We start from the raw sequence: 13,518 nt of genomic DNA on the forward strand, positions 1-13,518 counted from the left end.
CATGGGATGCAGAATCCTTTATTGACTTCAGGTCAAAACGTCGAGGACAGCAAAACAACTGGGATGATCAAGAATCTGGTGGAGGCAACGAAAAAACATCTTGGCCCTGCGAATTGTTTTACCTTTGCTGATGTGGAGTGGAACGACAAAGGAGGTACAAATGAGGAAAGTCTCAAGGAATATTTAAAGGAACTCGGAGAGAAGTTTGAGGAGCAAGTAAAAAGGCTCATCACACAGGTTATTATTTATTTCTCATGCGGTTATGACCCAGATCCATGATTCTTGATGGAAATTTAGTGCATTCTTTCATGATATCTTTTATGTGTGAAATATGAAATAATTTTAAGCTCTTTTCAGCACTGTTCATATGCTGACGTGATCATCAGCAAAACTTTGCTTGTACGTTCATCGGTTTTCTTGTTATTCAGAATTCTTGTCACTTTGCTATTTGTCAGGTAAATACACTGAGTATATTTTATTGGTTGGAAAGTTTTATACCCACTACACCATCTACAGGCTGCAGAGAAAAAGAATTCTCTAAAACAAAACTCTCAAGCCAACTTGCTGACAGAAATAGCGGAGCATGATCACCAGGCCATTGCGAAGAACAAAACCTTTCAGGGAAGGGATGACATCATGAATGCCATTAGAAAATATATCCATTCAGAGTGAGTCTTCTTGCTTGCTTTGACTCTCCCACTTGCTGAAATGGCTGTAGCGAAGATGACTTCAGAAAACCTGTTATTTTTAACATTATTTATATTTGATGCAAAAAAACTTCCAAACACTCGTAGAACTGTACAATTTATGCCAAATAGTCACTATCCTTTTCTATATTGGTCTGTAAACGTGTATTTTATGAATCTTTTGAAAGCCTGGCTGCCTCAATAACCTTTTCTCGAGCTAAGCTGTTTCCTTAACTGATTAAATGAGAGGAGAAAACTCTCCAAGCTGCTTGCTACAAAAAGAAAATTATTACCTGTTTATTTACACTGTAGCAGTATCTTTTTCTAGACATCTCAGTTGTTCCCATACTAGCTGATAAATGGTTCTATGAATTCACGGTCAGTTTTTGTGAAGACTGATTTGTGTCGAAAGCGCACACTTTGACCAATCTATACTGGCACTAAACATTATTCTCGAAAATGAATAGGTTATTCTGATCAGTTATCGGTGCATTTAAAAAAATTAATAAAATTTGTATTTGTATTCGCAAAGTGAAACTAAACTTGTTGTGTGTGAGGAAGTGGAACTGTGCACTTGATCTGCTGTGATTGGTTGTCGTGACTGAACAATTGTCTGCAAGCTAAACAATTTCGAACTGCAGCTCTGCTAATTTTTCAGTAAATGAATATAAAATAAATATATTTTATTTATTAATAAATAAAAGAGATATAATAATATTGTTCTACAAAAGATATATATTAATATCTTTTATAGACACTAAAAATATTTTTAAAATTCATTCACCCATAGATATGTAGTATACATTTATTTCGGCCTCTAGAATGGCTTTTTCACAAAGCGACTTTATATAATCACTAGCTGAATGCCTGGGGTTGCCCAGGTAATTAATAAGTGTTCGGACAGAAAATTGATTTTTATTTAATTTATACAACATTTATCAATCTAACTTTTAAACTTCATATCATGGGAAAAGTGTTTTGCGTGCAGTTAAAATGAGTTGAGAGAAAAAAAACAATTGTAGGGGTTTTCAAACTTTTTTAAACAACTAACATAAATTTCATGTCATGAAAGAAGTGTTCTGTTGAAATGAATTAGAAAGAAAAATAAAACTGTGAAGGTGTTTAAATGTAAAAGTGAAATCATTAGCGAGTAATGGCTAAATATAGTCTGTTTTGCTATGATTACCATGATAAATTATTTGATATACGATTGTATGATTTTAGTTTGTTTCAGTGTTGGCATCATGAAAGGAAAATATTGTGTAGACATATAGAGTGGCATAGAAACCCATAGTAATTACCTAATGCAAACGCCTCCTGATAAAAATCACCATAACCATCATCATTAAAGCATAATAACAAAACAATATGTTAGCCTTAGTAACTATAGTTACCTAGAATAACTTTGGTGCATTTTGCGGTTATGATCTGCAAGAAAATGTAACATTACAATGTACTACGTGTAGAGTTTTTACCCTCCAGACAAATGTGTAACATAAGCACTGAATCTAACTTATATGAATTTAGCTACTAAGAACATACTTGAATGAAGTTTATGTATACATTTTGGTAAACTTTTAACCAAAATTTTATCACTCATCTGTTTGCGAACCTGTTTTTACCATAACGGATGACGTAGAACTGAAATACAATCGCCAAATTTTATTTTCGAGAGAATTTATTGTAGCTATTATTTTGCGGTAAACAAATTAGCCCTAATACGGCGAGGACGAAAAAACATTGTGTTTCATAGAGTTCATAAACTTTCAATTAATACATCATTTAGCATGTGAAATTAGGAAAAGGGTGTATACGTTATATAGTAAGATCTATGAATTAAAAGAGCCTTTGTAGACTTGTGGTTATACAGTTGGATTACAAACCTGCAGTTGCTGTCTTCGTGAGTTTAAATCCAGCAGAATGTGGGCGGTTAATTCCAAGATTTTAATAGTTATAGCTGGACATACTTAACTACATACAGACAGACGCCCAAAGTTTGAGATTTATATATAGAGATTGTTCAGTCTTTTACCTAAAGAAATACAGACACGGCAGGTAAAAATGCTTGTGATCCACAGATCTTCCTTTCCCTTCACCATGTATGGTGACTCGGGCTTTGGTAAAACCAGCCTGTTGGCTGTGGCATCTATAAGAGTCTATGACTGGTTGGGGGATACTGGAGAGGATGACCTTGTGGTGGTAAGACGATTCCTTGGGACAACTCCTGACTCGACAAACATTGGCTCCCTCATACACAGCATCACTACACAGCTATCTACCTATTGCAAGTGAGTTTCACTGCTCCATTTGAAAGGCTTCATACGTTCATACATACATATGTATCTACGAACGTGTGCATCCATGTTCATATGTATGTCTGTTTGTATATACCATCATAGTTGATGAATGGAAAAATATGTATTTATACATATATATAATTTCTATTAGGACATATACATATGTATACATGAAATGGAATTCTTCCTGTACTGCATCTAAGTACAGCCAAACCTCCACTGATGAATGCTTTGATACACAGCAGGATTTTTAGCAATTTCTAGTCTTTGCACCAGAAGTCATGTTCAGCACATGTTGTTTAACCCTTTCACTGCCGAGCGCATTCGGCTTGGCAATGCCCAGCGTACCGACGCAATAAGTTACGCTATTTTAACCTTGGATATGTAAGCAATAACGTTGCTATAACTTGCTTCCAAATTGTCGTAGATCCCTAAATAAATATGCTTTGTGAAGCTGAGCAATTTTTCTATAAGTTGATATCTATTGCTTGCAAATACTGTAAAACCTTTATTTGTCTTCCGCTTCTTATAGAGAGCTACTATAGGATTTAGGTTGAAATTACAGCGCTGTCCTTTAATTGAACGCCGCCTCTATTTGACTGCCACTTTGACACTCTTTGATCTTTACGAACTGATAACAGAAAGTGAGCAGTAGAAAAGAGTCTACAAAATAGTACTTATGATGACTAATAAAGTATGTGCCAAGCACCAATTTTTGTCTTAAAATAGTAATACAGATTCCATCATAATTACTCAACTATAATAGCTAATAATTTATTTTTATTTAACATATACAACATGTACCATTCTAACTTTTAAATTTCACATCATGGGAACAGGGTTTTTTGTGCAGTTAAAATGAATTAAGATGAAAAGAAAACAATTGTAAAGGTTTTCAAACTTTTTTAAACAACCACAACCTTTAAATTTCATATTTTTGGAACGGGGTTTTTTGTGCAGTTCAAATGAATTAAAAAAAAAGAAAACAACTGTAAAGGTTTTCAAACTTCTTTAAACAACTGTAACTTTTAAATTTCATATCATGGAAGAAGTGTTTTGTTAAAGTAAATTAGGAGGATAAATAAAACTGTAAAGGTATTTAAATGTAAATGTGAAATCATTATTTAGCCATTACTTTCATCAAAATGAAAGTAATGGCTAAATAATGTCTGTTTGGCTACGATTACAACGAAAAATTATTTGGTATACGATTGTATGATTTTAGTTTGTTTCAGTGTTGGCATCATAAGGCAAAAATTATAAAGGTTTTTAGTTGTTGTAATACAAATAAATAAAAAGATTTTAAAAAGGTTTATCGCCAAGTGAAACAACACGGACTGACACAGGTTTGCACCGTTTGGTACACTAAGGTAAGTTTCTTACTATGATATAGTCGATAGTCGAGTGTTTTAAACGCGATCAAGTTTTGTTGACTTTAATCTTTAACCATTCTGGCTGTCATGTTTAAACCATAACTGTCACGTACAACTTTTATCGTAATTACTAGGTAAATCAGACACGCTGATTCCGATTTTGTACTCAAAATAAAGATTGGTCCACTATCTTTCAGAATAATAAAGGTTTTTTACAGCGTTTTAATATCGGTCTCAAAAACAACACGATCGGCGCAACAAGCTCCGCCCATAGATATGTGACATAGCCTAGCTTTTAGGAACGGAAGTTAGGGATGTTTAGTCCAATTTAGAATGATAGAGATGGGTGTCTTAAAACCCATTATTATCTAAATTCAGCCTTCAAAATAATCTCAGTTTTTTCTGAAAAGTAGATAAGCTATTTAACATTGCATATTTGAAAATGAGCTCAAAAAATTGCAATAACAACGCTAGCTTGTGATAAAATCGCGCTTTTTTGAGCTCATTTTTCTCAGCGTTTAGCCTATTAAACATCATGTCACAAGCTGCGAGCAATGTTAAATAGTTTATCTACCTTTCATAAAAGACAGATTATTTTATAATCAGACTTGCGATAATAATGGGTTTTAAGACACTCATCTCTATCATTCTAAGTTGGACTAAACACCCTGTTACTTCCATTCCTAAAAATCTAGGCTACGTCACATATATTTTTGGCAGAGCATGTTATGCCGATTGTGTTGTTTTCGAGACGGTTATTAAAATGCTTTAAAAAAGCCTTTATGACTTTGAAGGTTAGTGGACCAATCTTTATTTTGAGTACAAAATTGAAATCAGCGTGTCTGATTTACCTAGGAAATATGATAACAGTTGTACATGACAGTTATGGTTTAAGATAGAGATGAGTCTGTTGACTTTAGGGTCTCATATCTTAATCAGCGTCTCCTTGCTGTTATTGCACCTATCTAGCCATAGTGAATCTTCTTGTTCTCGGCAGGTTTGTGCCACCACAGACAGAGGACCCGATGCAGAAACTCCTCTTCACCCTCATCTCTATTCCTACGAACTACAGAGTTGTGATCTTTCTTGACTCACTTGATCAACTTTCTGCTTACGGAAAGGTATCAAGATTATAATTAAAAGATTTGTATACTCGCTATAATGTCGACTGTAATCTAATCCTATAGTTTTATTAATTGTATGTGACTGTGTCAGGCACATTTGCTGGTTACTAGTAGAATATTAGGTTAGTTTGTTGTTGTTAGATGTACTACGTGCATTACGTACCATGGGGAGTTCTTACCTTCGAGGCAAATGCGTAACAGAGAAATTGAATTTAGCTAAATGATTTCAGCTTACGAAGCTCATACTTAAAGCTAAGTTTTAATATTAATTTTACTATACTGAACTTCAGCCTTGTCACCATCTAAATTGTTTTCACCTGTTTATAGATTCGTTTTTATTATAACTTATAGCGAATGACGCTGGGCTGAAAGAGAGTGAGCATCGAATCTCTTTCTGGCATTATGAGAGGGATTTCAACAAATAGCATATCGGCATGTTCGTTATTTCAGTGTATTCAGCACACCATCTGTCAAATTTTAATTTCGAGAAAGATTTTCATTGATATCGTAAAGAGGAAAAATTTCATATGGCCGAGATCAAAAACATTGTGTCTGACAATACAAGGCGAAAAAATTATATAACAGAGATGTCGTAACCTGGAATATCTTCACTGTATAGTAAAGATTGCAGTAACTTCACTGTTTATGGTAAACTATGGCAGGTCAACAATAAAATTATACTTAGACTGATATTTCGGCTGTGCCCTGGCTGCTTCAACATTTTGATAATGAAATGTCTGTAATTTTTATTCTAAGAAAATTAATTGTCCTCAAATGTGCTTACCTGTCTTCAAATACTCCTACAGGAACCGGTCTTCTTTATTTTAGGCCCACACACTTGCCTGGCTGCCTCTTAGGTTACCTTCTAATGTCAAGCTGATAGTTTCAACATTGCCCAAGGACCACAACATCCTTGACTTGATCAGATTGAGGCCTTACAGCCAGAAACAGTACGTAGAGGTGAGTGATTAGATTTGTAAGTTGAAATATAAAGAAAAATTAGAAAGATTGTCTGAATGACTGGTATTTCTAGCCTTGTCTTATGCTGATGGTTTGATCTGCAGGTGAAAATTCTTGAAACAGACCTTGCCATGAAGCTGATGAAGGACTGGCTTGTGGCATGTAAGAGACAACTTACTCCGGACCAGTTTAACATCGTCTCCGGGAGGTGACTGACTTTTTCTAATACTGCTCGTTGCTGATACTCTGTTACTAGTAGATATAAACATAAAGTTGATGTCATATTACTAATATAAATGAACATGAAGTTGATACTATGTTACTAATAGATATAAACATAGAGTTGATGTCCTTTTAAGTAGTTATAAACATATAGTTGGTATCTTGTTACTAGTAGATATAAACTGTATTGGCTTTTGCTGCCAGGTTTAACGAAGATGCTAATACAAGTCCTCTTTATATCAAGCTGATCTTTGATGTGGTGATTAAGATGAGATCTTATATGGAGGACACAAAGTTAAAGGAGCTGCTTTTTGAAATCAACTCTCCTGTGAAGTGCATTCGTTACATCTACAATGAACTAAAAAAGAAAAATGGTATGTTTTGGTTTGTTCTAAAAATAAGATAACATACCCTTTTAATAAACTGTTTAATTATTTGTGTTTCTATTCTGGTCAGTTCTTGTGATCACGCATGTGATATTTTGGTTGGCTTGATACTGGTTTTATAGATTTTCTATATTTAAACTTTATTTATTTGTGGGACAGTATAGCGCTTTAAAAACATTAATAACATTTTATATATCAGCTGTCTAGGTGATGCTCATGCTTACTAGTAAGATGATATCAACTCATTGTTTATATTTACTAGTAACATGATATTAACCCTGTTTATATGTACTAATAACAGGACACCAACTCTATGTTTATATGTACAAGTGACAGAATATGAACTCGTGAATATTATGTCATGATTGTACTTGAATATTTGACATAATATACTAGTGAATAATATAAATATGTTTATAATTACTAGTAACATGATGTGAACTCTATATTTATATCTATTAATAACATGATATCAACTCTGTTTGTATCTACTAGTAACATGATATCAGCTATGTTTATATATACTAGTAACATGATATCAACTCTATGTTTATATCTACTTGTAACATGATGTCAACTCTATTGTTTATATCTACAAGTAACATGATAACAACTCTATGTTTATATACACTAGAAACATGATGTCAACTCTATGTTTATACCTACTAGTAACATGATATCAACTCTATGCTTGTATATAATAGTAACATGATATCAACTCTATGTTTATACCTATTAGTAACAAGATATCAACTCTATGTTTACATCTGCTAGTAACATGATATCAACTCTGTGTTTATACCTACTAGTAACATGATATCAACTCTATGTGTATATCTACTAGTAACATGATATCAACTCTATGTGTATACCTACTAGTAACATGATATCAACTCTATGTGTATACCTACTAGTAACATGATATCAACTCTATGTTTACATCTGCTAGTAACATGATATCAACTCTATGTTTATATCTACTAGTTACATGAAATCAACTCTATGTTTATACCTATTAGTAACAATATATCAACTATATGTTTATATCTACTAGTAACATGAAATCAACTCTATGTTTACACCTACTAGTAACATGATATCAACTCTATGTGTATATCTACTAGTGACATGATATCAACTCTATGTTTATATCTACTAGTAACATGATGTGAACTCTATCTTTATATCTATTAATAACATGATATCAACTCTGTTTGTATCTACTACTAAAACGATATCAACCCTACACTTTTCTCTACTAATAGAAAGTTATTAGCTCAGTGTTTGTCTTTACTTATATCCAGGTAAAAGCTTTTTGTTGACCTTAATCTTGCCATTATTGAACTCTATGTATTTAAAATAAATTTATGTTTTGTTTGTATCAGCAGAGTTTATGATTTGGTTATTTGAGCATTATTTAAGTTTATTGAATGCTTCAGTTCTGAAATTCTGTTTTCAGTCATAGTCATAGACGACTGCTGTAATTTCTGTTTCTTTTTTGTTATCTCAGAACCAACCTGCATCCTTCTTCTGAATAGTTAAATTCAGTCTAACGCACTGCAATCATTCTTTTATGCTCCCACAGCAGACTGGCTGGTATATATAATTATATGCTATCTAATGATGATTTACTGTTATATAAGACTTGCTGTTATACAGACTTGTATATATCATTACTAGTTAATTGTTATAGGAGACCTTCTCGTACACAGGCTGTTTGCCTATCTGCACCTCTCCAACCTCGGCCTTACTGAGAATGAGTTGGTAGATCTCATTTCTCTGGATGACGAAGTGCTCAACGATGTTTTCCAGTACCACGTACCACCACTCCGACGCCTTCCTGCCGTTCTTTGGGCCCGCATCAGAAATTCGGTACAAGACTACATGGTCACCCGTGAGGCCAATGGAGGAAAGGTTAGCAGTGGTGGGGCAGTCCTCTTATGGGTTTTTTATCTCCTATAGTGGTAGTTGTTTTTGCTAAGGTTACAAATTTCAGAGCGGGGCTACACCATTTTATAGCAAATAGGAGACAGGCAAAAATAGCAGATGACTAACAGAAAAGAGTATTTCACATCTTCATTCAATAAAATCCTTCAATAAATTTAAATACAGCCAAAATGACTGAAGCACAACAAACTCATTTGTTATGAACATGAAATGTATAAATGTATTTCAAGTATTTACAGTCCAACTACACTAAAGTTAAGGTAGATGAAAACCTAACATCTAGTATTAGTAAATACAAACATTAGGCTTATGAGTTTTTGATAGTAGTTTAAAGCGTAGAGTTTTTAATCCAATGCTGTTAAATATAAACCTACAGGTGATATCCTGCTACTATCAGTTATAAACATAGAGTTGATATCATGTTACTAGTAGATATAAGCATAGAGTTGATATCATGTTACTAGTAGATATAAACATAGAGTTGATATCATGCTACTAGTAGATATAAACATAGAGTTGATATCATGTTACTAGTTGATATAAACATAGATTTGATTTCATATTACTAGTAGATATAAACATAGAGTGGATATCATGTTACTAGTAGATATAAACATTGAGTGGATATCATGTTACTAGTAGATATAAGCATAGAGCTGATATCATGTTACTAGTAGATATAAACATAGAGTTGATATCATGTTACTAGTAGATATAAGCATAGAGTTGATATCATGTTACTAGTATGTATAAACACAGAGTTGATATCATGTTACTAGCAGATGTAAACATTGAGTTGATAGCATGTTACTATCAATGTTATTATCGATGTTACTAGTAGATATAAACATAGAGTTGATATCATGTTATTAGTATACATAAAGATTGAGTTGATATCATGCTACTAATAGGTATAAACACAGAGTTGATATTATATTGCTAGTAGATATAAACATAGAGTTGATATTATGTCACTAGTAGATATAAGCATAGTGTTAATATCATGTTACTAGTACATATAAACATAGAGTTAATATCATGTTACTAGTAGATATAAACATAAAGTTGATATCATGTTACTAGTAGATATAAACATAGAGTTGATATCATGCTACTAGTAGATATAAACATAGAGTTGATATCATGTTACTAGTAAATATAAACATAGAGTTGATATCATGTTACTAGTAGATATAAACATAAAGTTGATATCATGTTACTAGTAGATATAAACATAAAGTTGATATCATGTTATTAGTAGGTATAAACATGGAATTGATATCATGATGTTTATTATCATAAAACAAATATTATAATGTTGTGAATGCAAACATAATAATGACTGTTTTGGTATTATAGACGCATACAAAATATTATAATACCAACTATTGTAATGATATGGAAGCAAAATATTATAATAAAAGCATTGTCATGTTATAGACACCAAGCATTAAGTCTTCCACCTTAGTTATTCAATTAAAACCTTGCGATTGGCATTCAAATCCATAAATGTGTTCGCTTTCTTACAGGTGATTGCATGGTATCACAGGCAGTTTGTTGAGGTTGGTGACACCATGTTCAAAGAAGAACTTCCATTTCAAGAATACAAGAGGGAAGATGAAAGCACACCAAGTGCCACTGAACTTTGTGATATATTGAGGGCTTCAATGGTTGATTATTTCTTAGGTATATTGTTGTAGCTGCATTTGATGTCTTTCTGTGTTTGTATAGAGTAGTTTTCTTTGATGAAGGACAGTAAATTTGAATTCGGTGTTCATATATGATTTTCAGAAAGCTCCATTTGTATATGTGAATGAAACTGATTATGAGTGCTTTTCGTCTGTATTGGTTGTATTTAGCACAAGTCATGAAATGGTTGTTTGGTAGTTAATGTTGGCAGGTAAATGGGCTGGAAAAAAAAAACCCTTTACTTACACTGATAAGCTGATGAAGAAACTGAAGCTAGACTCTCCTGAGTCAGAGGAGGATAGATACGTGCCCGCAATGCCCAATATTCTGGAGAACAAGAAGCCTAACCTAAGAAAGTTAGGACAGCTGCCAACTTTGCTCATTAAGTTGGACCGGATCGAAGACTTTTTCCAAGAGGTGACTATGTCACTTCTGAGTAGTTTCTGACACATCTGAAGTGACTGCAACACATTTGTGGTTACTCTGACATGTCTTAAATGACTGTGACACATCTGAGGTGACTCTAACACCCTTGAGGTGACTCTGACACATTTGAGGTCACTCTGACATATTTAAGAGGACTGTGACACTTCGGAGGTGACTCTGACACATTTGAGGTGACTCTGACACATCTAAGGTGACTATGACACATATGAAGTGAATTTGACACATTTAAGGTGACTCTGACACATCTAAGGTGACTCTAATGTCTTTAAATTGACTTTTAAATATTTTAGCCGCCCAGTGCCTTTTGTTGTAGTCTGCTTCTTTTCAAACTTCACATTTAGATTAAATAAAGAGAAAGATTACAGTCAAACATCTTCTTACCAAGATACTTTGTTTTATGATATACCTGATTCGTTGAAGCAGGTTGCATGTTGGAGAAAATAGTTTTATATAGAATACATTATACATCGTACATGTATATAATTTGATTCGTTCCTCAGGCTGAAAACACTACTTGTTAAAAAAATGGCTGATAGGTTTGTTTTTTTCTCTTTTTAGGTGTTTGGTAACATTGAGGGACTGACAGGGCTTTTCAGCATGTACTCGTGGTCAGAGATCTATGAGATTGCAGACGGAATAACGTTTGACAATCAGAAGGCCATTGGAAAGGATAAGGATGAAGTTATTGACTCAGGTTTCATCATAAGTTTCTGCTTAATTGATCAATTTTATAAGCGAATAAGTTTGTTTGGCTTAAAATCAGTTTTATATGCACGAGCAGCAGCTGTATCAGAATATTAAATAATCTATTTTATTGCATTTTTCATTACATTTAACTACTATGTTCTTTTAATTCTATAGGAAATCTGAAAAATCCTTTCCAGATAGTCATTCGATCATTTTTGCTGACTTCCTCTCTTGCCTCTGCATATCCCAAAATGCTCGGGCCTGTTGTACTCGGCAGGATTCTGTCATTCGCTCCTGGCTCTGAACTTCTCAAAAACTTTGTGAATGGGATCTACGAGAAAGGTTTGTCAAGCGGTTACCACGTCCGTTTCTTCTTTATGAAAAGAAGGCGTGTTAAGGCATCCATTGAGTTGATCTCTCATCTTTTGTCAGGGCCAAATTTGAACTCATTTGTCTGCCCCCATCCTCAGCTTGAAGGAGTCGGAACTTATCTCATATTTGAGATGCCTAATGACCATATTGGATCCTGTGTGGCCATGATTGAGGTGGTTCCCAATGACCACCACTTTATCCTCACTGTATCTAGAAAGGCGGTACTCATCAACATGGAAGGTAAATTACACTTCCTTACCCAGCTTTTTCTTTTGAAAAATGTAATAAAACAAATAGTGTACAAACATCTTTTGAATATTTGAGGTAGTCAAACTAATATGTGTAGTATATTTGAGGTGGTCGGAGTACACTAATATGTATTGTATATTTTTTTATTATATTGTCAAGTTAGGCAAATATTTGTCTCCACACAAAATCATTTCTAACACACAGCGTTCAACTTAAATCACTACGCATTTACAAAACTTTCTTTCACACTTTCATCGTTCGAATAATGGCAAAAATATCTCGATACGGTTTTATATATGCTTGCTTGTGCTGACCAAGCAATCACGGACAAATAGGTTTTGCAATAGCATGTGCTGGCTACCAGGTGGCTACCAGCATCAATGGAACTCGGCCCCCAGTCTCATGTGCTGTAGTTTGACTGCCGGAGTTTATATGAAGCATTCATGATTCATGTCAATCAAATTCATAGTCCAAGAATCGTAATATTTTATAATATGATTAAATGTTTATATTATAATTATAACGACCTTAGTAAATTAAAATTATACTTTCTTAAAATTGAAAAAGGTACATAATATTTCTGCTGATAGTTTATAAATGGTTGACTAATTCAACAGATGGCAACATACAGATGAGATACACACCACCTGACCTTCTCAAAGATGACTCATTCCATCTTCTGGCTGCGAAGGATCCAATGGATGATCCAAAGGAAATTGTAGCAACTACCAGGATTGTTCCCAAGATCTACATTTTCTCTTGTAAGTCACATGAGTGTTTATCTATGAATAATTAAGATATATTTATGGCTGTACTTCTACGCTTACATGTTCATGTAACGCCTCAATTGTATATACTTTTTATTTCTACTTTAATTAATTTGTTATCAGATTAGTTCATTAATTTTTAATTTTTGAATATTTTAAATTAGATTTTTAATCAGATTAGCAGGCGTGGCGATAATCTTCCCATTTTAAACTATTTTCAAAACAATAGCTAATTTAATGATTGATTTAACTCCACTTTTTCTCTCCTGATTATAATTTAAAGTTACAAGGTCACATCTTGACTGACTATGT

General features: G+C 33.4%; 2 protein-coding genes across 2 annotated transcripts in view; both read left to right on the forward strand.

Moving 5' to 3' along the window:
- Positions 1 to 13,518, forward strand: part of LOC137407910 (NACHT and WD repeat domain-containing protein 2-like) — a 47,430-nt gene that overhangs the window by 10,815 nt on the left and 23,097 nt on the right. The window contains exons 9-22 of the mRNA XM_068094293.1: positions 32 to 237; positions 517 to 668; positions 2,765 to 2,974; positions 5,354 to 5,477; positions 6,309 to 6,440; positions 6,545 to 6,648; positions 6,867 to 7,036; positions 8,742 to 8,962; positions 10,525 to 10,681; positions 10,896 to 11,101; positions 11,690 to 11,825; positions 11,993 to 12,160; positions 12,251 to 12,430; positions 13,057 to 13,200. Of these exons, the coding sequence (XP_067950394.1) occupies positions 32 to 237; positions 517 to 668; positions 2,765 to 2,974; positions 5,354 to 5,477; positions 6,309 to 6,440; positions 6,545 to 6,648; positions 6,867 to 7,036; positions 8,742 to 8,962; positions 10,525 to 10,681; positions 10,896 to 11,101; positions 11,690 to 11,825; positions 11,993 to 12,160; positions 12,251 to 12,430; positions 13,057 to 13,200 (2,310 nt within the window). The remainder of the gene's footprint in view (positions 1 to 31; positions 238 to 516; positions 669 to 2,764; positions 2,975 to 5,353; positions 5,478 to 6,308; positions 6,441 to 6,544; positions 6,649 to 6,866; positions 7,037 to 8,741; positions 8,963 to 10,524; positions 10,682 to 10,895; positions 11,102 to 11,689; positions 11,826 to 11,992; positions 12,161 to 12,250; positions 12,431 to 13,056; positions 13,201 to 13,518) is intronic.
- The window catches only part of LOC137408418 (uncharacterized), a 309,349-nt gene that overhangs the window by 10,523 nt on the left and 285,308 nt on the right, over positions 1 to 13,518 (forward strand). The gene's annotated exons all lie outside the window — the stretch shown is intronic.

This window comes from Watersipora subatra, chromosome 11 (genome assembly GCF_963576615.1).
Source record: "Watersipora subatra chromosome 11, tzWatSuba1.1, whole genome shotgun sequence".
Taxonomy (NCBI): domain Eukaryota; kingdom Metazoa; phylum Bryozoa; class Gymnolaemata; order Cheilostomatida; family Watersiporidae; genus Watersipora; species Watersipora subatra.